This window comes from Chroicocephalus ridibundus, chromosome 4 (genome assembly GCF_963924245.1).
Source record: "Chroicocephalus ridibundus chromosome 4, bChrRid1.1, whole genome shotgun sequence".
Taxonomy (NCBI): Eukaryota; Metazoa; Chordata; class Aves; order Charadriiformes; family Laridae; genus Chroicocephalus; species Chroicocephalus ridibundus.
The window spans coordinates 64,285,846-64,309,471 of record NC_086287.1 but is presented as its reverse complement, the minus strand read 5'-3'; the positions used below and the strand labels follow the sequence as shown (position 1 = coordinate 64,309,471).

The 23,626-nt window shown below is 40.2% G+C and overlaps 1 protein-coding gene across 5 annotated transcripts in view; it reads left to right on the top strand.

Moving 5' to 3' along the window:
• SYNE2 (spectrin repeat containing nuclear envelope protein 2) overlaps positions 1–23,626 on the top strand; it is a 190,906-nt gene that overhangs the window by 50,931 nt on the left and 116,349 nt on the right. For all 5 annotated transcript variants that reach the window (XR_010070850.1, XM_063333544.1, XM_063333541.1 and 2 more), the window contains exons 29-46: positions 442–1,040; positions 1,903–2,082; positions 3,086–3,236; positions 5,609–5,767; positions 6,465–6,626; positions 8,968–9,069; positions 10,412–10,612; positions 11,633–11,798; positions 12,537–12,649; positions 13,428–13,630; positions 14,009–14,128; positions 14,226–14,508; positions 15,304–15,473; positions 17,701–18,013; positions 19,752–19,916; positions 20,713–21,069; positions 21,568–21,702; positions 22,545–22,706. Coding sequence is in view for 4 of the 5 variants with exons in the window: in XM_063333544.1 (XP_063189614.1) it covers positions 442–1,040; positions 1,903–2,082; positions 3,086–3,236; positions 5,609–5,767; positions 6,465–6,626; positions 8,968–9,069; positions 10,412–10,612; positions 11,633–11,798; positions 12,537–12,649; positions 13,428–13,630; positions 14,009–14,128; positions 14,226–14,508; positions 15,304–15,473; positions 17,701–18,013; positions 19,752–19,916; positions 20,713–21,069; positions 21,568–21,702; positions 22,545–22,706 (3,741 nt within the window). In the remaining variant the exon portion in view is untranslated. The remainder of the gene's footprint in view (positions 1–441; positions 1,041–1,902; positions 2,083–3,085; positions 3,237–5,608; positions 5,768–6,464; positions 6,627–8,967; positions 9,070–10,411; positions 10,613–11,632; positions 11,799–12,536; positions 12,650–13,427; positions 13,631–14,008; positions 14,129–14,225; positions 14,509–15,303; positions 15,474–17,700; positions 18,014–19,751; positions 19,917–20,712; positions 21,070–21,567; positions 21,703–22,544; positions 22,707–23,626) is intronic.

Below are 23,626 nucleotides of genomic sequence, written 5' to 3'. Positions count from 1 at the left end.
CACCAAGAGATTTTTAAATGCGTGTAAGTCTCCTCCAAAAGTATAGCATAAAAAACTTAAAAGATGGCAGGGTAACAAACATCTGTGTTCCCCCCCTGTGCTTGCAGTGATCTCCAGCTGCAAGAGACTGTTGGTTTTGATCCCCGGGCTCTTATAATCTTTCTCTCCTTTTTGTCTGATTGCTGAAAGAGGCTTGGGCTTTCTGTAGTGCTGACCAAATTCCCTGTGTGTGGAATACCATTTTATTTGATTTATCTTCTTTTTCCTTCCCTCCACCAAAGTCCAGAGTAGGAAAAAAGGGGTTTTCTTTCTCAACCACCCTATTTAGCATACTTATTTTATTGCGAGTATAATTTCTTTTTCGGTCATAGGTGCAGCTTGAATGCAAGATACAGATTTTATTTCACTTGCTAACACTGTTGGTCATTCTCTCAATCTCAGGAACTACAGAGATCCATACTAAATCAGATTGAAGTGTGCAAACAATTGGAATACCTAGATAGTTCAGCAAGAGATGAATTTAATCCAATAGACCTGCAAGCTGCAAGTAAAATTATGATTTACTATCAAAACCAGCTTGAAGAAATGAGCCATAAAATGCAGATCCGCGAGACAGTGCTTAAAGATCTGGAAGCTTTTATGGCCTCATTGAGGAAGATTCAGTCGTCCATCAAATGTCTCACAGATCCCTCAGGTCAACCTGAAATACAAGGAAAAGCATTGAGAGACGCTGCACAAGAAGTTTCTCATATGGCAGAAGAGGCTAAATGTTTGGATGAACGCTTGAAAACAGTTGATATCTGTTTGGAAGATGCTGAATGTGGGAGAAAGACTTGCTGTGAAAACCTTGTTCTGACTTTATCTGAAGAGCTACATGCGATTTACGATCCCTCGAGTGAACAGATGCTTACAGAGGAAAAAGACTTATACAAGATTTTTTCCACAAAAAATGGTGAACTCCTTAAAAACGTCCAGGATCTACGTGCCAGAATTAACAAAATAGGCTTGAAGGATCCAACAATTCCAGCTATTCAACAAAGGTGAATTCTTTTTTAAAGCTCTTAATTTCATAATTTCAGCGAACTCAGAGGGCCTGTGGCCCCTTTGCAGTTGAGCACTGAAACTTGAATGTGTCTTGAAGTGTCTGTGGAGCACTGAAAGAAGTTGTGAGCTTATGGTTTATTCTTAGCCTCACAGCCTAAATAACTTTTATTTTAAACTTTTGTGTATGTGTTTGTTTGAAGCAACATTGATGAAGAAAAAACAGAAGACGTTGATTGTTCTATGATCATAATGTTCTGTAAGAACACCGTCAAAGAGGGAGACTGGTCTTCTTGCTGAACACTGACATGTGTGACATGAAACTGCACTGTAGAAGCCTTGTGTTATTTTACCACATCCCAAGAAAGCCACTAACATGATTTGTATGTCTCTGATGCTGTTTCAGAGGAGCTCTCTGCAGCCTTGCAAAGGATGAATAAACAATTCACTATTGTTTATGTGGATGGAAAAAGGGAGGGGAGAGGAGTTTATAAGCTGTGTCCATTTTTTAAAGTTCTGAAATCCTGTGCTATGGCATAGCTTCCTTTCTTAGACCATATTTTAAGATAACCAGAATGCACTTACCTTTTAATAGAAAATAACTCACTATGTTCATATAGACCCTGTTGGACTTTAGGATTTGGATTACTTTCTGAAAGGGCTTAGGTCAGCAGAACTCATCTGAAGGACTGTTTCAAATTACATGAACTGAAGACCAAATTAGACTTTTTATGATGTCATTTAATATAGTTGGTGTGTGCAGCTCAGGATGAATTTCTTGGGAACTTAATAATTACATTGGGGGAAAAAAATCAAAGACTTATTTTAATATAAGGCTGTATTTCATTTTTTCTAATAAAGGGTAAAATCATTAACGGAACTGGAAAAGGAATTGGATTGTGCTGCTGTTGAAATGAAACCTGTGCGAGAAATTGCTAATAAGCTCCCACAGATCAAAGAGGAAAAAGCAGAGGAAGCAAATGAACAGTGCAGAGTTACAGAGAGGTTATGGGAGGATACAAAACTCTTGCTTGCTGAATGGTAAGGAGAAAAGTTACGTTTTAAAGTAGTATTGTATAAGTAAGAAGTTTGCTTGTAAAACAAAACAACAGAAAAGCATTAGACCATACTTTAAAGTAAATTAAATACCGATACAGTAGCAAATGTTACTATTACGATGCTGTAAACCATCATAATGCCAAGAATTGTACATAGAAATTTGTAGCCAAAGCTCATTAATTTTTTTTTTTTTTATTTTTAAGACATCACATTCACATCATTTAGCAGGTATGCAGTGATGTGTTTGACTTAATTGGTATCCAAAAGAAAAACCTGGCTGCTGCTTGGAATCGAGTCTTCTATATTTGCTGCGAATTTCATGCCAGCCCGTTCAAAAAGCAAAGTCAAATTGAAACAAATGGAAGAGGACAGCTGTGAAAACAGTCTCTTATGCAGGAACAGACTAAAGGAGCTTGGTTTGCTAAGTCTGTGAGAGTGAGGACTGGGAAAGGCTAGGATTGATCACCCAGAGGATCTGTCCTTCTCTTATGGTTTTTAAAGATGTCTAGAGGCTTTGCATGGACTGGCACAGTTCACAGTTCTTGTTAGTCCTTATGGCTTGCAGAGGTGTCAGTGGGAGTAATCTGTTTTCGTATCCCACTGAAGGCTGGGCTGAGGTGGTATTTCCCACCCAAGCTGTTGTGATATCTGCTGCACATTGTATTTCAGTTTCTGATGACTGAGCTCACCTTTCAGGTGGAGAGTATCATATAAACAGAACTGCTCAGGTCACATCACAGTTAAACGTGAGTCAGAGGCGTATGATGGTGAAGGGCATTTCTCGTTCCAAAGACTGCCCAAATACCACACCAGGTATCACACAGTATTGCAGGGTTTATGACTGGTGCAGTTTATCCCCCCTTTTCTCTCTTCCAAACACAGTAGTCAAACTTACCATATGTTTGAATATAGGAGAAGGAAGCAGACAAGAGGTTGAGGCTGCTGTTTTATGCTTAGAGATAAATAATACATCTCTTTTTAATAGCCAGGAGCAGTGTGCAAGGGCTCTGGACCTCCTGAAGCAGTATCAAAGCTGCAAAACTAGTCTGACCAGCATCATCCAGAAACAGGAGATTGTGCTTTCACAGCAAACTTCTTACATGGGGAAGGAGAATTTGAACAGACTAATAACAAAGGTGAGTAACAAGAACTAACTGAAAAGGAAAGCAAGGCCTTTCCTGGGAGCTTTCAGGTGTAGGGTTGCCCTTGCACACCCAGCCATCAGGGCAAATGTTAAGATCTTGCTTTCACTTTGGCTTCCAAAATACATTTAGAGACTATACTCTGGTTTTGTTTTAAGTTGATGTCTAGCTTTGCTTCGTGAATCAAGGTCTTGTTAAAGAGGAGGGATTAGACAAAACAAAAGAAACCCCAAATCCATAGAAAAACTACGCTCTAGTATCAAAATAAAATGAAATCCTGTCCTACCAAAAACGTATGTTAAAATCAGCCATATTCACCCACTCCGTTTAGAATATTTCTGTATTTTCTACTGAGTTAAAAACCTTTTAGTGGGCCGTTTGTAAATGTAGAAAAACAGCAAATTCATTTGTTACTAAGAAGACACTTTAAAATGTTCTGCCACTTAAAGCAAAAAATAAGTAATGCAGCTCCTTGCGGCTGCTTGTTTCTCTGCTGTTGCTGTAGCTTATAACCAAGAATTTAAATCCATGTCCTCTCCTTGTTCATGTCACTGGGTCCCAGGCAGGGCTGTGAGGTTTGTCTGCACCATGCAGTGCTGTGCAGAGATCTTCAGCTAGCCCCGAGCAAGCAGGATCAGGAAAAGGATCAGGATCAGGCTGTGTCAGCATGGCACATCTGCTCAGAGTCTGGGCCATGACAGATCTACCCTGCTTCCCAGGCTGGAGCTTGTGTACCTTGCTGTATGTCATTGCTACAGTGCTCAGTCACAGCTTGGGGATTGCCATCATAGTGCTGCCTTGGGGTCTGGACTTCTGGAGACCAAAATGATTTTGACTGGGCTGATGGTACAGTATTTCCTTGGCCTGGTTACATTTGCAGCATGAATCTCTGTCGTCACACTGACTTTGCTGACCAACCTGTGTTGCAGTTAGAAGCCATAACAACATAGTTTGGTATTTCTCCTCTCGCTTCTATGTTACAAACCTGCTTAGAAGACAGACCTTCTATATATTTGACAGTCGGCTACGTTCTTCTTGGCTAAATGAATACAACCCCTGGACATAGTTGTCCCTGGCTAATGGGTTAGTGAACAGCAGCATGTCCATCATGACCATTTTACTGTACAGGTGTCACATTTTCTGGCTGGGTGACATAACTGGTTGTTCAGGTCCCATTTTTAGGGCTTCCGATGAGGCATCACCTATATCATTGATGAACGTTTGCTCTCAGGCAGTGCCTGGGCTGGTTAAATTTAAGCAGGAACGTGAGCGATTTCTTCCTCAGGCAATGGGACGGTGTCTGTGTGTGCCACCTCAGCTTCAGCTGAGGCAGGGTCTTTTCTTGGTTTCACCAGTGAGACCTCTGGCATCTCGTATCACTCAGGCTTCCTGCTGCAGGGGAGATCGTCTGCGTACCCTGGTCCCTGCTTGTATGGAGACCCCTCACTCTATTAACAACCCTTCCTCCTCAAGTTGAGTTTTCCAACTCCCACGCTCAAAATTGTGGTCCACAACAGCTGTGGCACAGTATAAGGCACATCCTTGAGTGCTGATGATTTGTTATTTATAATGATATAAAATAGGTTTCTCTGCCTTATTCTGGTTTGTGAGTGCTGCTCTGCTGTCCCTCCCTTTATCTCGGTGGCTGGCAGTATCTGTATATCAGAAGATGCAACGCTTGTCTCTGGGAAATAAGGAGGGCTTTTATTATCAAATTGCCTAACGCTAGAGGTCAGTGTTTCTTTTCCAGCGAGCTTCCATGGTGTTTGTAAACACTGACGTTGCAATTAGGCACAAAGATGCAGTCTAGTGTTTAAATAGAAAGTAGGAAAAAGGGGTATTTCAGTTTCTGTCCATGGCATATTTGACAACAGCTGTTTAAGTAGGATTTAAGCTTTTTTTAAAAAGTAGTTCAAAACCTGGGGATCAGAATGCCAGGATATATTTTTTAGAGTTGTCATAGTATCTCAGACGATTATTACATTGTGCATTGTTTATTTCTATAACCGAGGTTCTGTGTATGGATGTACAGTCACCTTGAATCTTGTGATTATAAATTTTAAAACAAACTGTAGTTCTGTCTCTCTTAGTCAGAAATACATTATCGGTAGTTCCCACTCAGCTATTTTGCAGCCAGTAAAGGATGATATGGATTTCTAACAGGGGAATGTTGCTATCAGCATGACAGGGATATAACAACACAGGATACATTCCTAATCTCGACGTATTGTATAAACGAGATCATTTTGCGTGATGCTCTGTGTTTCTTTAAATTAAAAAGAACACCACGTCAGTTAAAACTGTTTTGCTGAATCAACAGTCAAAAGTAAACATGCTCGTAAATATCCACTTGGTCTTTTTCACAGATTGAAGAAGCAAAAGAGGAATTTAATGATCACTCTGAAGATGTAGACAAAATAAATCAGATCTGCAAAAACCTTCAATTCCAGCTCAATAAAATGAGGAGCTTTGAGGAGCCTCCGTTCGAGAATGAGGCTAACATTATTGTGGACAGATGGCTGGATGTATGTAAAAAGTAAATTATCAGGGTGGTCTTATCTGTTATGTATTATAGTAATTGATTTTGATGGGTGTGTAATATTTGGAATAAATTAAATACAATATGGCAAACATTCTTAAGAGATAAATCCAAGTGTTTACCAGAGGAAAGCTGGCAGAGTGTTTATTGGTGTAATGTTTCTGATCTCTCAGGTAGTTTATATCATGGGTACTCCTTGACAGTAAATGATTCTAGGAAATGCAGAAAGGCAGTATTTGTGCTTTCTGCATGAATCTGTAAGCTTCCATAACAATTTCTGTGGATTTAGACTTTGGAGACAATCTGGAGAATTACAATGCTGGTGCTTTTGGTGAGAAATGTTTGCCGCTGTCAATCTAAGCAGTGCATCAATACTGAGATTAGATGGTATTTACTGAGAGTAGATAAACATTAATGAGCGAGGCTCCTTCCTAAACCTGCCTTAAAACTGGCAAGCTGCCATTGTGATTGGTATATTTGGCGACATGTGTGGCAGGGATTTAAATATCTTCTTCGTGACCAGTTCACTGTGAAGACACATGAGATTTTTTTTCCCTTGCCGCACTTGTTGTTTTTGTGGGTGGTTTCATCTTGCTTAGATTTTATTATGCCGTGCTTGCTTTTAGAATATAACAATATTTTTGAAATCTGTGTGTGTTTTCTGTATATAAATCACATGGTAGATCAATGAAAAGACTGAAAACTACTGTGATAATTTGGGAAGAGCTCAGGCTTTGTGGGACAAACTTCTTGGTTTATCTGGCACAATCGATGCTTGGGCAGACGCAGAACTTAAGAATGCAGAAGACCGTTGTCTGACTGAAGAGGACCTTACACAGTTGAAGGTAATCTGAATGGAAATTTTTTACCCTTAATTTATACTGTAGCGATATGGACTTCAGACTATAAACATGCTTGTTGCATAGAAATACCAGCACTGCAAAAGCAGAGGAAGTTGCAACATTTGCAATTGTATCTGCATGGGTAGTTTCACTGGAGGTACTGCATAATGTATTGGGGAGATACGGGTCTTGGAAACTAATAAATAGATAGCGTGTATGTATACTAAATTGTTTTAAATTAATGCAACACTGCAAATGCTGCTTTTAGACTACAAAATCACCCTCATTCCTTTGTGCTGTACAAACATACAGCAAAGAGAAGGCCTGGAAAGCTCGTCGTCTAGAGTACAGTGGTGCATGTATTTCCTTGTGCCTAGAGAAGAAAGGGAAGAGAGTGTGTATAGGCTAATGACTAGTTTTCTAGTTAGAAATTGCTTATCAGTGAAGACACTGGAGACTCAGAAATGGCTTGGCAATGCACAGCTCAAAAAGGGGTTGTAGAGGTGGCATATTTGCTCCTGCGATTGTTCTCCCGCTGTGCTCCCCAGTGTAAATTAATGCAGCCTTAATAGTGACTGGCTGCTAAGGGTCTCCAGGGGCTGCGCGCAGGCAGACACCAGCAGAGCATGGGCTGCCCATGCCCCTTTCGCACAGATTATAGCATTAACTCAATCGGGGTGCAGTTGGTGTAAAAAATACATGCGCTAACTCTATGCCATTGAAGAGCCTCGCGTACAGGGGTAAATATTTTAATTTCTGACTTTAGGGCCGTAATTGACCAGCTGTGCTGCTTCGCTGTGGTTATAGTTGGTATCGACTGAATAAAAATAATTTCCTGCTTGAGTGGGGTTAAGACATAAATATATCCCATATCCGCTTGTTTGAAAATATGCAGCAGTTTTTTCTTAGTGTTTACATGGTACAAATGCCCTGGTTTTTATTATGCTTGTTTGCAGCATGACTGCTACTGTTAGCACTGCTTATTTGTTTAAATTTGCAGTTCAACGAGAAGCCAAGGTGTTTGTTGTGTATAGATCTTCCCAGTGAAACAGCAGTATCCACACTGTGCAGAGGGGGAATATTTTGTCACATTATTATTGCCTTTGCCACTGTATTGTTAGAATTTACCTGGGGTGGTTCAGGTCCCTGAGGGCTCCAGTAAAAATGCACCAGCTGGCAACTGCATCTTAAGAGCCGTTTTGTTACCTGGAAAGTGCTCAAGCCTGGCATGATGTGACCATGCCCCCCGACCCGCCTCTACTGGTGCTCAGGAAGGGCTGTGCTGGAGGTGGCTGTGCTAAGGTTACTCCGCTGCTCCCATGCGAGACCTTAGTTCTCAAAAGAGAGGGGAGGAGAGGGCAAGGGAGAGAGAAACCATGTTTACCATGAGCAGAAGAGGAGGGGAGAAAACTGAACTCAGTGCATTGCTGTTTTTGTAAAATGATTTAAAGTGCAGAGGGTGTCAGGTTCATTTACCAATTTATTGTTATTATTTCCTTTGTTGTTGATCCTGACACATCTCTACATTAATGTTCATTACAAAAAAAAAACCCAAACAACCCAACTTTTGCAATGTGTATCATGTTACATAGAGTTGAAACCCAGGGTCCCTTGTGACCACCCAGCAGGGCACCAGTGTGTGTGCTTTTGAGAAGCCTGCTGCAAAAGAACAGGGTAATGAATTAACTGGCTGTATATTTAAAGATGATTTCAGTATAAATAATGTGAGAGAAGTTCTGCTTTCCCCTGTAGCCAGTATGCTAATGGGAACTCTTTTAATGACTGCAACACATGGATGGGTTTTGATGATTGCTTGTACAGAGACTGCAAAGAAATACTTTGTCCTGAGGGAGTTTGGAGTATCGATTTGGGAATATGAGACAGTATAACTATTTTTGATATATCCTGTTTCATATGTTGAAGCTGGTATTTACTTTCACATTACTGGCTTGTTCCAAATCCTTTCAAATGAATAGAACTCTTTTTGTATACAAAGGATTTACATTAAATAAGTGCTTTTTAACAGAGACAGCAAGAAATAAATACAAAATTTACATTATTTTCCTGCAAATTTACTTGGGTTAATATAGAAGTAAAATAATTAAGATTGTTAAATTTGTGCTAGATTTGCATGAACAACTGCTTTGTCTGAGAAACATAGAGGCTCTCTAATACAAAAAAAATGTCTGAATTGCTAAAATGAAAATCAGGAAATCAACCAGTTGTGGGAGCTCTATATGCCAAAATGCAGAATCAGAATATTAGAAATGTAATTTTCTAACAGAAACATGGAAATTTAATTTAGGGGGAAATTAAGTTATCGATGTGTTTTTTCCACCTTTAGGCATGCTTACGAGTCCAAGAGCAGAAGCTCCAGAAATTTGACAACACGGTGGCCGAGATAGAAGAACTTCTGAATAGTAATGAACCTCCACTGGAGCTACAGGTACAAAGAAGCTTTTACCGCTAATATGCCAGTACTAATTACTACAGCCCTGCTTCTAATATTGTCTTTGCCACAATCATTTTTTGGTTTGACTTAAATGTACCCAAAGAGAGTTGGAGGCATTTTGTTTGCTATAAGCAGTGACATTTCATTTGTTGTCTTTCTCGAGCTGTTAGAACCAAGCCTGTCATTTTAAACACAAAGGCTTCTCTCAGTCCTGTATCTTTTAGAGGCTTATACCTGCCCCAACTGTCTTGCAGGCTTGCTGAAAGAGGCCAATATCGGTGGTAACTGGCTTTTATCTATTGGCCAAGAACAAGGCACGATGGACGTCATCCCTTTGGGAATCCCAGCAGCCCAGCTTGCTGTCTTTCTGTTTTAAACTGTACCTTTACCTGGATATGCCTTAATGTAGCTTGGTAGTATGCAGCTATTTGCATAGAGTGGTGTTTACTATGATGCTTTCCTTTGTGATATCACAAGGAAACCTCCATCTTTTTTGTGTTGACTTCACACAGCAAAGAATAAATCCTTATCCACTGTTTGAGACCATGTTAGCCTACCTGATCCTATACCAGTTCCCTAAGCATCGGCTCCTAGTCTCTGTCAGATGCACCTTGAGCTTGACCTGGTTTGGCTATTTGTGTGTTTATCCTCAGCAGCCAGTGAACTCAGAGGAGTTTCACTGGGTAAAGTGATCTAAGGAGCTTAGGAAGGGACTCCGCAACCTTGTACCGTGCACACTATGCTACTCGGGAGCACCAGACGCCCTGAGGCCCCTGGGGTGGTGTTTCAGCATGTGGCCATGATCCCATTGAGTTGCTGTCTCGTGCAAATCTGTGGAAGCCTTAAGGATAAGGTTAAGGACCTGTTGCTCCTTAGTGACTAATCTTGAGCCAGAGCTCCCCACCTCTCTGTTGTCTTTGCCTGGTTTTTGTATCGCTGTGGGGAATTTGCCCTGGTGGGATCACTGCAGGGAGGTGTGTTACAGAGAGAGCTGACACCCTCTTTTTCCAGGTAGCCAAAGCGCATGTAAGGCCTTTATCCAGCTGAGAATAGACACTTGACTAGACTGACAAATAAATTTATTAGTAAAGCAGCACCAGTAAATGCATCACTAATAAAGATGAACTAAGATCATTCCTCCTCAGTAAAAGCAGGGCTTAAATACTATTATTTTTCAATTTGTGGAGTGGGAGAGAAGGAAACTGGAACAAGCTGTGATTGAAATGTCTGGACTTCAGATAATTTCATTGCTTTTTATGTCTATCCTGGAGTTCTGTAATATTCTAGGAAATCAGTCCTGTATAATTTCTTACGTATGTTTATTTCCAATTTCAAGGTCATCAGATCATCTGTTGTGCAAAAAATGGAGCTAATCAAAGAGCTCTTGTCAACAAAGCAGGGGACCAGTGAACTTGGCGTGAATACAGCAGAACTAAAAGGAGACCTTGATCTGGCCAAGACACAGATTGGAATGACTGAATCACTTTTAAAAGCTTTGTCTCCTTCTGACACTTTAGAGATCTTTACTAAATTAGAGGTAGCGTACCACAAATCATGCATCTTTTATGATTTTGTTCACTATTTCTCTCCTGGGCGAGTCTTACGAAGTGTTTCTCTTGTATGTGTTGTAAACTGCTGGAATAACTCAAGTGAAGAGCCTGGTTTGAATATTTCCTTAAGCTGCCAAAAACGTTCATGAAAAGCCTGTTTTCACTGGATGTTATCAGATATAGTTAATTAACCCTTGCAGCTACTGGATATGGTTAATGATGGGCACAACAGTATACCACCCAAGATATGCTGAAGGCAGTACTGGGGGTACTGAGTCGTATCTTTTCTAAAACTCCGTAATACACAGAGATTGCCTCAGTGCTACCTGAGTCTGCCTGCAAGGGGAGCTCCCAGCAGGCAATTTAAGCCAACTTTTCTATCGTCTTTGCACCAGGGAGAGAGGTGAAGAAAGAACTGCTTCCTGCTTGGAGGTTTAAGGCTGGTGAGATTTAAACCTCCTGTTGAGTAGTGAGTGGATTATGCACATTCTGGGTGTCAGACTGCTAGCGTTTGGGGCAGTGAAATCATAGGCATTGGAAGAAGAAAGATACTAGCTTTTTAGTTAATTCTCTCAGCTCACTCTAAGTTATCTTTCAACCCACTTGAAAGGTAATTGACATACACAGTAAGGCATTTAGGGGTGGAACAGTGCCTATGTCAGCAAAGGCATTATAGCTTCTAGGTATTATATTCTCTGAACATACTATATTACTGTGCGCTTCACATATCTATTCTGTGTGATGCTCAAATGTGCATGAGTGAATGTATGTGTGATTTTGTCTGCATACAGATGTATATGCACCGCTCAAGAAGAGTTTAGTGCTTATGTCTATGTATTGATTGTCTTGTTAATGTCAATATACTTTAAGAAATTATTTTGACATATAGGCAGGAATAAAACCTTATGCAAAACTCTAGTTTGTACTAAAGTAGCTCTGTACAGTGAACTTTTGCTTGCACTTCAAGTTTTTCTTTTTAACAGTTGTCCTTTTTTTTTTAACTTTAGGAGATACACCAGAAAATTCTGCAACAAAAACACCATGTGACATTACTCCAAGAAGAGACGGATTGTCCTGATGTGGATGAATTAAATAAGCAGCTTAAATGTGTCACTGATTTATTTAATAAGAAGAAACATGTGTTTCAAGATCACTTTATCGGTGTTTTGAACCGTAAGCAAACACATTTCACACTTTTGTGGCTTTATAGGTTTGTATTGACCATCATAATCTCTTAAAGGTTATGTGATTAATTTACTTTTGGTTTGGTGTCTGAAACTGCTTCGATATCTCAAACTGCTTCAGAGCTCTGAACAAGAGAGAGATTTGGATAAAAATGGCTTTTGATTCCAACAAACCACTCAATCAACGTATTTTGTTTCTTATTTTTGCATTTTAAAAATTAGATAAAGGAAGTATAAAGAGTAATCCAGGAACATTTCATTTAAAAATACAGAAATCAAACTTTTTCATTTTTTCCAGTCATTTTTATTTAATCTTAGGAGAATGAATAATGTTATTAGTTACTTTTTGTTTTATGCAGACAGAGGATTGTGCAGGTGTAGAATTAGGCCCGAAGGTAGTCTCATCTTCAAATGGTTTTTGAGTGATATTTATTTGTGTGGAAATTAGAAAAGTTGCCAATAGGCTAATCCAGGTCTTGTTTACTGAAACTGCTATGTATAGCAGACCGTCCCTCCCAATTGAACAGTTATTTTTATTGTCAATTAATGTTGGGTAAAAAAATGTATGAACTGCAGCATTTTCTGTCACATGGTCTGTAGCGAAAAGCAACCTTTCACAGTAGCACTGATAAATGTAATTACAAATTGTCTGAAATCTTCATGTTAAATAGGACTTTCTTTTACAGAATACAATTAATGAAGAAAATTGGAATGTGTCTTTTTTCAGGTCAGTGCAAGAATTTTAATGATTGGTTCAGCAGCACTCAGCTGTCTTTGAAGGACTGCTTTGACCCCTCAAAAACAAAAATGATACTGGAAGAAAGACTGCAGAAGCTAAAGGTAAAGTATTAAAATGTTCTAATTTTAAAACTGATGGTTCTTGAAGTTTAATCTTTTACACGGGAGTTTTTTCTTGGGTATGAATTCACCTACATTGGTTTTGTACCTTGAGGTTGAAGGAACATTTCATGTAACTTGAAGCATTAGGACAATAAGCAGAATGAAAGTAAAACTTTGTTAAAATGGAACAGCACTGTTCAAGTTCATACACAGTTGGGTAAGTGAGAGACAGGACAGTAGTTAGTGAAAGTCAATGGACTTTGACCAAGTACTTCAGTGTGCAGAGATGTGGAAAGTCAAATACGTAGAGATTAAAATGAAATTTTGACCCTCATGGGACTCAAATGTGAAAAATTTGCATTCACTTTACTGTAGACAAACTTTCACTCTAAGTCAGACAGAATCAACAGAAAAGAGATGGAAAAGCCACCTGCAAGAAGCAATCACAGATAAGTGGCAGAAGACAGTGATGTCAATGCTAGATTTGAATGCTGCTTGCCTATTTCTTCTGTATGTATTTGTGCTGTAGAGAAGAAATCAAAGTCATCTACTTCATTTTCTCTTTACTCTACAAACAGCAACTTTTCCATTTGCAAATGGAATAGTCAGCAAACTGTGAATTAACATATATATTATGTATATTAACATATATAGAAACTGGAATATCTGTAGACAATGTTGGTGGAGATAACAGGAGCTAGTAAACTCTTGTGACATAGTTGTCTATTATACAACAGCAAATTTGATAAATGCATCTTATGTTTGTGCTCTTATTCAGCACTTCCTAACATCTGAAGGCAAAGACCAAGATATCCAAGAGGTTAAAACTTTATTGAATAAAGTGAAGCATTACTTGCCCAAAGCAAGCATTAACCACCTTAACAGCCATGTGAGAGATCAAGAAGCAGAACTACAAAGATTGATCTCCAAATGTCAAAAACGGGAAAAGGAACTTGATGCTTCTCTCCAGCAGCTCAGTAGGTAGGGAACTAACGTAGTTTCTGACATTTTAATCACAAGCGATATAAAATGATTCATTATTAAACAGCCACAGTGAATGACAAACCCCCCTGCTTTTTATTAAAGATAGTATTTTAATAAAGGGTAGTGAGTGTTTTGTTGTATGCTTCATGTGTTTTTTCACTTTGTAGCAGACTCAGTTTTATATGAGAGTATGTGCTTTTGGATAGCTTCAGTGACATGAATCAAGATACTTAAAAATTAGGCTTGTGCTTAAAACTTTGCTTGAGCAGCCGCATGATATTTATGTTACTTTTTCAGCAAAACACTGCTGTCAGCAGGTTTTAGTCATGTAACGCCTCTCATTTTGACCTGTGTCTCTACTTATACTCCCTTTAGCCTTGAAGAAAGCACCACAGTCTTGGAAGAATGGCTCTCTGCTCAGGAAGCAAAACTAGAAGAGATCAAAAAAGATGAGACAAAACTTGAAAACTTCTATAAAACACTATTAACGCAGAGGTATCGTTTTCTTTGGTCTCTAAGAACTGTCTTCTAAAGAAGATTGCTCCATGTTGTTACAACAAATAGATGTTTGTTTATTTTTTGTATTTTTCAGAAAACCATTTGACTCCATAGCGCAGCTAGCAAACTCTTTGAGGGAGGCTCAGTTGACAGAAGATGAAACCATTTCAGAAGCCAGTGATCTTATTAGTAGATATCAGACACTGATAACACATGTAAGTGAAATGGCAGGGAATACTAAGAGACTTCCAGTGGAAGGGCAAAATTTTGAAGAACTTGCTCAGGATGTTTCTTGCTGGATCAAAAAGCTCGAGGAGGCTGTTAATAACCTGAGTTCACAGGAAAGTGAGTTGCCATCAGACGAAAGGATTAATCAGGTAAAGGTATTGTGTTAAATGTGTTTCTTTTCCACTTCACAGCTCATGCTAATATCAGGGGAATGCTTGATGAGTCAGCACCTCCTAAAAGATGCTGTCACTGCTGATTGCCTGTGGTTTTGTGGCTTATGTAGGGGGGTTTGGGGGAGGTGTTGGGATTTTTGTTTGGTTTTGCATAGTTTATTACTCAAATAAGATAAAAGGCTCAGCTGCACCTCTGGGTGGAGCAGCACTGAACTCATAAGGTGCTGGTGGCTGTGCTCCTTACCATCATAGCCTATTCCAGAGGTGGAGAAGAGAGGTCAGTAACGTAGCTGGAGAGCGTCTGCAAAGTGTGTGGCTGCTTGGGTGTCCTGCAGTTTTGTTGTGCTGGGCTGCTCCACTGCCTGGGTGGGCCTCAGTCCCCAATGTCTGCTTTGGTGTCTCCTGTCTCTGACTGCTTTGGAGGCCTCCTAACAGAGTAGCCAAAAGTGAGCATGCTGGAATTTATGTGCTTCATTCTGTGGAAGGGGTAGTATTGTGACAACTATCTCTCCCTAAGATTTGGACCATTTTTTTATTTTTCAGCACAATATTAGTTTTGTTATGTAGAGAATAATTAATAAGTCAGCTTCATTATCCCAGACTTTCTAAAACTAGATGATCCATTTATATATCAGTTATGTGATATATTGGAAGGAGAATTCTTATGTCTTGGACAGACAGCAGTGTACAAAGTATGAAAAAAGTCATTGGTAATACATTTTATTTGTAACCAAAAATAGTTGTATATGTACTGCTTCTTGTTTAATACAGGAAATCACAGCTCTCAAAGATGCAGGAGAGGACAAATTACAGAACATGGTAGCTCTAGGAGAATCTTTAATGAAAACTGAGAAAAATAAGAAGTCAGTGATTCAGCAGATTATTTCTGAGCTCCAGAACCAGTGGGAAAGTACCTGTCGGTTAGCCACTGAATATAAAAGGTAATGTGGAATTTGTCAACTGTCAGTATAGATCACTTCCTGCTATATCGACTTTCTTATCTTTTTCCTGAAACAGTTCCATTGAATTTGTGTTCTTTGGGGGCAGAACAAGATACCTACAAAAATACTTGTATTTCTGCAGTGTTGTTGGGGGCCAGATCATAGTCTGGATTGAATGGTCAAGTGGGGGGTGTAGCCAGGAGGTGTAAGGGGGAGTGGCAGGACATCTGATGGGGTCTGTCAAGCTTGCCTCAGATTCCGTTTTGATACTAAAGTAGCTCAGCCAGTCTTTAAAAAAAAAAAACAAACAAAAAAAAAACCAACAAAAAACAACAAAAAAAAAACAAACCCAAAAAAGCAAACAAAAAAACCCCTGCATCCGTTGCTCTTTGTTTCATTAGTCTGTGCAGTGAGGGTGCACTGATTTAACCACTGTGGTGGCCCCTCCCTGCAATGCGATCTGGGCTGTGTGTCCTGATCTGGGCTGTGTGTCCCAGGCATGGTCCCCCAGCAGAGGTGGGATCTACCCTTGCACAGATTTATACTACTTCAGAAGAGAGTTTTGGGGTAAATCAAGAAGGCTGGGATTTTTAAAGTAGAATTTCTAAAACCTGGATTATTCTGGCTCTGTGAGAGGCTTTCGTGGCTGTGGCAGCTGATATTGTTAATATTGCTAATTCAGTGAAGGCACTTTAGTGTCACTGGCACTGTGGCAACTGCGTCTGAGAGCCAAATTGATCCTTTAAAACATGTCAGATGATTCCAGCTGTGTCGTGTAAACTTAAACGGAAGTTCTGATTTTGCACATGCAGACACTTTCAAGATGTTTGTCTGCTGTAACATTCTTGAACCAATTTTCACTAAAATCACTGGGAACTTCGCTGTTGAGATCAATGGAAGCTAGAGTAGGCCTACTGTATATTTTTTTAAAAAATGACAACCAGGGAATGAATTATTAAAACCAAGTATTTTTGAGAATATTCAGTTGCCGTCTCTTATTACTAAGCACTCCGTACAAGCAATACAAGTGGCGTTCAGGAAGATAGAGCATTGGCTATGTTGGATCCAACACAGCAGAATGCAGAGCACCCTCTTCACCGTATGTTGAAGACAGGAGATGAGGTGCTCAGCATGTCTGAAGAGAGGCTCAGGACCTTGCAGGATCAGGCCTGTGAATAACAGATGCAACATGGTAATGGCAGCGGTGTGAAGCTGGAATAGGGAACTTGAAGCAGGAGTACTGAACGTGTGTGAGGCTATGCTTTATCTATCATATCCTATTATCATATCATATTCTCCTGCTCTAGGTGAACCTGCTTTGGCAGGGGGGTTGGACTAGGTAATCTCCAGAGGTCCCTTCCAGCCCCTACCGTTCTGTGATTCTGTGATCTGACAAAAAATATGTATCCTGAGGGGCAAAAACCAAAACATTTAAGCTTTGTTTTTGTCCTCATTTATCCTGCTGTACTTTACAGAACTGTAACCAGACTTTATTTTGTTTGTGTGGGATCATATTTTCAAATGTTGGCATTTAAGTTCCATCTGGAAAATATCTGAGCTTAATCACTAAATGTGAACATACAAATGTTACTTTTGTCTCACTGATCGTAGTTGCATATTTCCTGTGGACAAAAGCAACCTGTTCACCTGCAGCAAATCAGCATGTACGCTTATAAAGCCCAGAAATCAAAATCCAACGTCAAGGTCAGGAAAGTAGGCACTGGACTGTGCTAACATGACCCATAATTACATATGCTGGTTTTGTTGTCTGTATCTCTAAAACAGTCCCCCACCTCCATCTCAACCAATACAACATGTATCTTCTACAGAACATTCCCTTTCAGGAGACTGTCATAAGAAGTTGTCAAGGAAAATAGATTCATAGCTGTACTGTAGTTTTTAAACAGACCTTCTGCTGTAATGGAAAGCAGAAAAATGCAGAGCATGAGCATCATGTCTCAGATACTAGAAACTATGGGCTTACAGGTTAAGGTTTAAGAGGGTTAGTCGCTTGTCCTGCATTTAAGTCCAGTTCAGCAGCAATAGCTTCAGTGTTTTTCATCACCTTGAAAATTCCGGTCTAAAGCTGATCAGTAATTTAAAACCTGAAGAAAAATATTCAGAGTGCTCAAGTTCATTCTAATGGTTGACTTGTTCACAATTTGACATTTTCTAGGTAATGAATGAAAATTTTTTAGACACTATTAAGTGCAGTATTTTTTCTTAGCCCTCAGGAGCAACTTCAGTTCAACAAGGAGCAATATGAGCTAAGCAAAGAAGATCTGAGACTGGCTCTAACTGAACTGGAGAAACAGCAACAGGAGATAGGTTTTGCCCCTCAGCCTGGTTTGCAGGAGAAACAAGCTCAGCTGGCAAACTATGCTGACCTCCTGCAGAAAGCAGAAGGCTTAACTTCCCGATTTAAAGAATTGAAAAGCCGAGATCATCACCTACAGGGTCACACTGGGGATCCCTGCTTCACAGAGGTGGAATGGTTGGAATTAAAACACCAACATGAAAATCTGCTCAGCCATCTACAGGTTGGAACCTCACTCTTTTCTTATGAGCTTGGTATGCCTCTTGGTTGCAGTTCTCACTGTTTGCCTGTAGAGTCATTCAGCTAGCAAGTTTATGGGTAAAACTGGGAGTGGTGAAAGTTCCTCTGTAAAAAAAAAAAAAAAAAAAAAAAAAAAACCAAAAAAACAGGGAATTTCCCTCTCTCTATCCCTCACTATGGGAAAAAGAGCACCAGAAGCTCATATTTTTCCACTGCCTTGTGCTTTGCAGAGGGATAAATGTTTAAACAAATGAGACCAAGGTAAGTATGAAGAATAACATTTTTTTATTTGTATAAACAGATTCAGATAGCTATATAGTATCAAGCATTTGTTCCTGCAATCTCCAAGCCATGGTAGTTGTTTGGTTTTTTTCCTTTTTGGAAGGATGAATGGCTTTTCCTGCATCTTGTTTGTTATTGATTCCACCCAGTTTAGTGGAAGTTGCATTTGCACCCCATGTGGTGTTCTGCATCTAATCTTTCATCCATTTTGAATAGAAACCATCCCTTTTAGAAGTATATAGAAGTATATTTCCAGTTCTCTTTAATATCTTTATCAATGATCTGGACGAGGCGATTGAGTGCACCCTCAGTAAGTTTGCAGATGACACCAAGTTAGGTGGGAGTGTCGACCTGCTTGAGGGTAGAAAGGCTTTGCAGAGGGATCTGGATAGGCTGGGTTGATGGGCTGAGGCCAGTGGTATGAGGTTCAACAAGGCCAAGTGCTGGGTCCTGCACTTGAGTCACAACAACCCCGTGCAGCCTGGGGAAGAGTGGCTGGAGAGCTGCCTGGCAGAAAAGCACCTGGGGGTGTTGGTCGACAGCTGGCTGATTATGAGCCAGCAGTGTGCCCAGCTGGCCAAGAAGGCTAAGAGCATCCTGGCCTTTATCAGGAACAGTGTGGTGAGCAGGACTAGGGAAGTGATCGTCCCCCTGTACTCAGCACTGGTGAGGCCCCACCTCGAGTACTGTGTCTGGTTTTGGGCCCCTCACCACAAAAAAGACACTGAAGTGCTGGGGCCCATCTAAAGAAAGGCAACAAAGCTGGTGAGGGGTCTGAAGAATAAGTCTTATGAGGAGTGGCTGAGGGAGCTGGGATTGTTTAGCCTGGAGAAAAGGAAGCTGAGAGGAGACCTTATCGCTCTCTACAACTACCTGAAAGGAGGCTGTAGAGAGGTGGGGGTTGGTCTCTTCTCCCAAGTAACATGCGATAGGACAAGAGGAAACGGCCTCAAGTTGCCCCAGGGGAGGTTTAGACTGGATATTAGCAAAAAATTTTACTTTGAAAGGGTTATTAAGCATTGGAACAGGCCGCCCAGGGAAATGGCTGAGGCAGCATCTCTGGAGGTATTTAAAAGACGGGTAGACGTAGTGCTTAGAGATATGGTTTATTGATGGTTTTTGTCAGTGTTAGGTTGATGGTTGCACTCGATGATCTGAAAGGTCCCTTCCAGCCTTGACGATTCTATATTCTTATGGAATGAAATCTCTTTTGCTTCCTGCTACTAATGAAGATTTTGTTCATGGTGGAATCCATGATGTGCTGGGTAAGAGGGCAAGATATTTTCTGTGCGTCTATGGTTAGCTGCGTATCTTACGGGAAACAAGCAAGGGGTTTTTTTTCTGCTGCTGAAGTCCTGGAAAAGCTGTGGCAGTCTGGGGATGACTTATATTTGTTTGACTTAATGACGGACTAATCCTAGAAACTCCTTGGTTTCTAGACCATAGTGCAGACATTGGAAAGGCACGTTCAAGAGCACCAGCAGTTTCAGGATATGGTAGCAGGCCTGAGCACTGAGCTGAAAACTGTCTCTGAGAAGCTTGCTGGTTGTGAAGATCCAGCAATGCAACAAACATCAGCTGAGCAAAACCAGTTGAAATCACAGGTAAGCTGCAGGTTTTCCATCATGGAGAAAGTGGGTCCGTGCCCTAGGGGCTTGTACAGACCATCACATTTATAGAAGAGAACTGCTAATGGTGTCAAACTGAAAAACTAAGAAACCTTGCTAAAATACAAAGTATATCTGGTCTTCCTTTTATCAAGGTAGCTGTAGCCCTAAAACTACCCTTAATGAACTGAATGGACCTTTACTGTCAGCTGAACTGAAGCTAGAATTGTCCTAGCTCAAGCATGCAGGCTTCTTCAGTTTTGTTTGTTAGCTTAGGAAAGCTTAGGAAAATGTCAGTGAGCCAAGTTCAGTTTTAAGAAGCGTCCTTCATGCATAAGTGGACATTCTTTTGCACTCTGGTGGCATGGATAACAGTCTTGTAGCTGTGAGCGCAAGGAGCTACTGAAAGGTGAAAACATAGCTCAGATATGGAACACTGCAATTCCCCTTCCTCCAGAATTTGCTATACCTCTAACAAATAAAAAGGAATAGAAGAGGAAGGGGATTATCTGTTCAGAACTTGTAAAGATTTCTATGCACCTCACAGCATACTGATTATTTTATCATTGTCATAATGCTTATAGCTTCAGGTGTCCTCTGTTCACAAAAATGGCTGACTAAAACTACTGGTTTAGTATTTGACTTTCTGCAGCAAATAGGTCTGCATGTACTTTTCAGCACAGTTTGTTGTTCACAAAAAATATTTATGGTTTTAGTGATTGACTTTAGATCTTAGCATTAAGTATATTGAGTGAAGATACTTGTCAATAAAATGTTTTCTTTGTGTTTAAAGGAACAACAAGCACCTCTTAGTCAATGGGAAGACACATTAAAGAAGATTTTGGTTTTAGCAGAAACTGTTAAACAAAACACCTCTTCACCAGGACAGAAGTTTATTAAGGATGAGATAGAAACACTTCAGAGTGAACACAGGAGTCTGGAAGAAAGACTTGAAAATGTCAAGCAAAAGGAGGAAAGTATTTTCAGTAAAGTCCTTGAGTTAAAAGATGAGTTTGGTAATAAAATACAAATGGAAGATAAGGCAGGTACAATGCTGAAGGGAGAGATACGAATCACTTCTGATACTCCTGTCACTGCAGAAGAGAGCCCCACAGCAGTGGAGTTCAAGGACCCTCTGGAAATGCATGATGTGAGTATATTTGTTGACAATAATGACAGTGGAAGACTGGTTAGAGAGACATCTGTCTCTCAAATGCCTTTTGTATATTGCATTCTTAATTTCATTGCAGTTAAGCCTTCTGTAAATATATGCGTGTAAACCAAAGATGTGGAGAACTCCTTTAACTTGTTGTAACAAGTCTGTAATAAGCCAATAATGTCTGTTCAAAACTGGAGTTTTCCATTTAAACGCAACCTGCATATAGCTTTCTCTTGCATGTAATTAGAGCCAGGTATCTTTGGTCAGGACACAAAGGGAGAAGGTGTATAGATGAGAAAATTGCAGATATGCCTCTGACAAAGAACTTGGAGAGCTTCTCTTAAACTAGTAAGACTTGTTTAGAACTGCAGCACGATATTTCTCCTGTTTGTTTTCATAGATAGTAATTTTTGCCAATCAGAGATCTAATGTTAAAATACAATGTATACAGTCACACAAGCAGGTTTTCTTTTATATCATTTCTCTTAGGGTCAAGATGTAAATGGAAATATGTCAGAGAAAGAGAAGCAAAATGATTCACTTTTGGAGGAAAGCAGCGTTTTGTCAGACAGTCCCTTGAAGGCTATCTGTCAAAACAAGGACAGCTTGGGGCAGACTGTTCAGGTACCTGACAAATATGTTCTAATACATGTCAGTATATATATATCTGTGTGTGTCTGTTCCCTAGAAATGCATATGTAATTCCTTAAAATTTGTAGTCTTATAGAGACATATTTTCCTTATCTGATGAAAGGAATGATAAATTATGTTCTCCAAATCATCCCCTCAGCCTTGCTTCTGTGAAGTGTGCAAGAGATCAATGTGATGCTCTCTACAGGCCCCCAGGGCTTGGACCCACTTTCTCCATGATGCAAAACCTGTAACATACCTGCATTTTCAACAGGTTTTGTCACCTGCACATACCAGGTAGATAATGAGAGGACACTAACCTGGAACCACTGATCTTTAGGGGACCTCAGGACATTCACACTGTAAATGACTTCACGTGTGCAAAGCTGAGGGAACAACTTGGAGAATGCTCTTGTTGACCTGACCATTGAGTGATAACAGTAGCTGGGAGAGATGACCATCAAAATATCAGTGTAAAATGATCTGTATTGGGATTCCTGGAGAGGAACAAGATGAATAATTAGAGTTGCCAAATGTGTCTAAGCAGAAACTTCTATGACAGTATTAAAAATCATGTGAGCACTTACTCCTGTTTCGTTTGTCCCGAAACTATTTCATAGTGATTAAGGTCCTGATACGGCAAACTGATCTGGGCAGGCATTTCGAAGAGACTCTGGGTTTGGGTTACCTCAGCCTTTTCCTTCATTGCTTAAGCTAAGCTGAAGACAGAGAAGACAGCTTGTGGAGTGTGATGTTCCCTAGTAAACTTAGATTTTTCTACTGCGACTTTTTGTGAACTGTGACTGATTGTAAACATTTTGTATTTTTCAAATCAGGGGGAGGTTGATAAAGAGAGCCCAGGTATGGACGAACATAATAGGGTCCAAGAGGACATTCTGGACAATGTGGCTCAGAGTGGTGAAGGAGAACTGGAAAGGCATCAAGATGGTGTTAGTATTGAAGGTGATGAAACAAGAAAGGAAACCCATCCAGCAGAGGTAACTGGACATGAGATTGCACAAGAGTGATTGAATTTGAGATTGTATGTATACAGTTTAGTTGCAGTGGGGATGATAGTACTACTAAATAAAAAAACCCCTCAAGTTACACTGAGCTATTTTTGTCTGATGTGCTGTATACTTAGTACGCGTTAACTCTCTGAATCCTTTCTTGAACATTTAAAATTAGTATGGAGGGTTGTTTGGTTTTTGTTCTCATTACTATGGGCTGCCACAAGGTAGTTTGCTGAGGATATTGCATTCCAAGTCACCCGGAGGTGTTGTGAAGTCTTCTTACCATTTGGCTTAAATACTGTTATTTTGCTTGACTCTTTTTCATTTATTTAGATTTCTTATTTACATATTTACTTTGCATATATGAGGCTGCATTTGAAATGCTCTGTCCTGTGTGTTGCACCCTGGTACAAGGGGAATTTCAACAAACTAGAGCAGTGTTTAAGAGCTGGAGCCATAATGAGTGGGAAGAGGCTAAGTTCTTGTTGGACTTGAAAAAGCTAAGAGGGGTCTTGTTGCTGTCATCCCCTCCCTGAAGGCGTGTTATAGAGAAGATAGAGCCAGACTCTTCTCAGACGTTTAGTTTTAGCAAACTGTGTGGAACGATGAAAGCAGTGTAGTTACGACAAGATGGAGCACAGCGTGCACTCATGAGCTTGCTGAGAATTGGGGTAAATTTGCTCATTCTGGGTTGCAGGTGGGCTACTTTCAGTGTCTATCCTATCTGACTTGCAGTCCCTAGCTCAGATATCTGTCCAGCATGGATAGGTCCCTGATGTTGTGCTCTCCACCATGGAAATGCTGTAAGGATTTGCCATTCTTTATTTGTTATGGTTTGGGCTGGGTTGGCCAATGACAGCACAACAGATGCTCTCCCCCACCTCCTGCTCCAAGGAGAGGAAGAA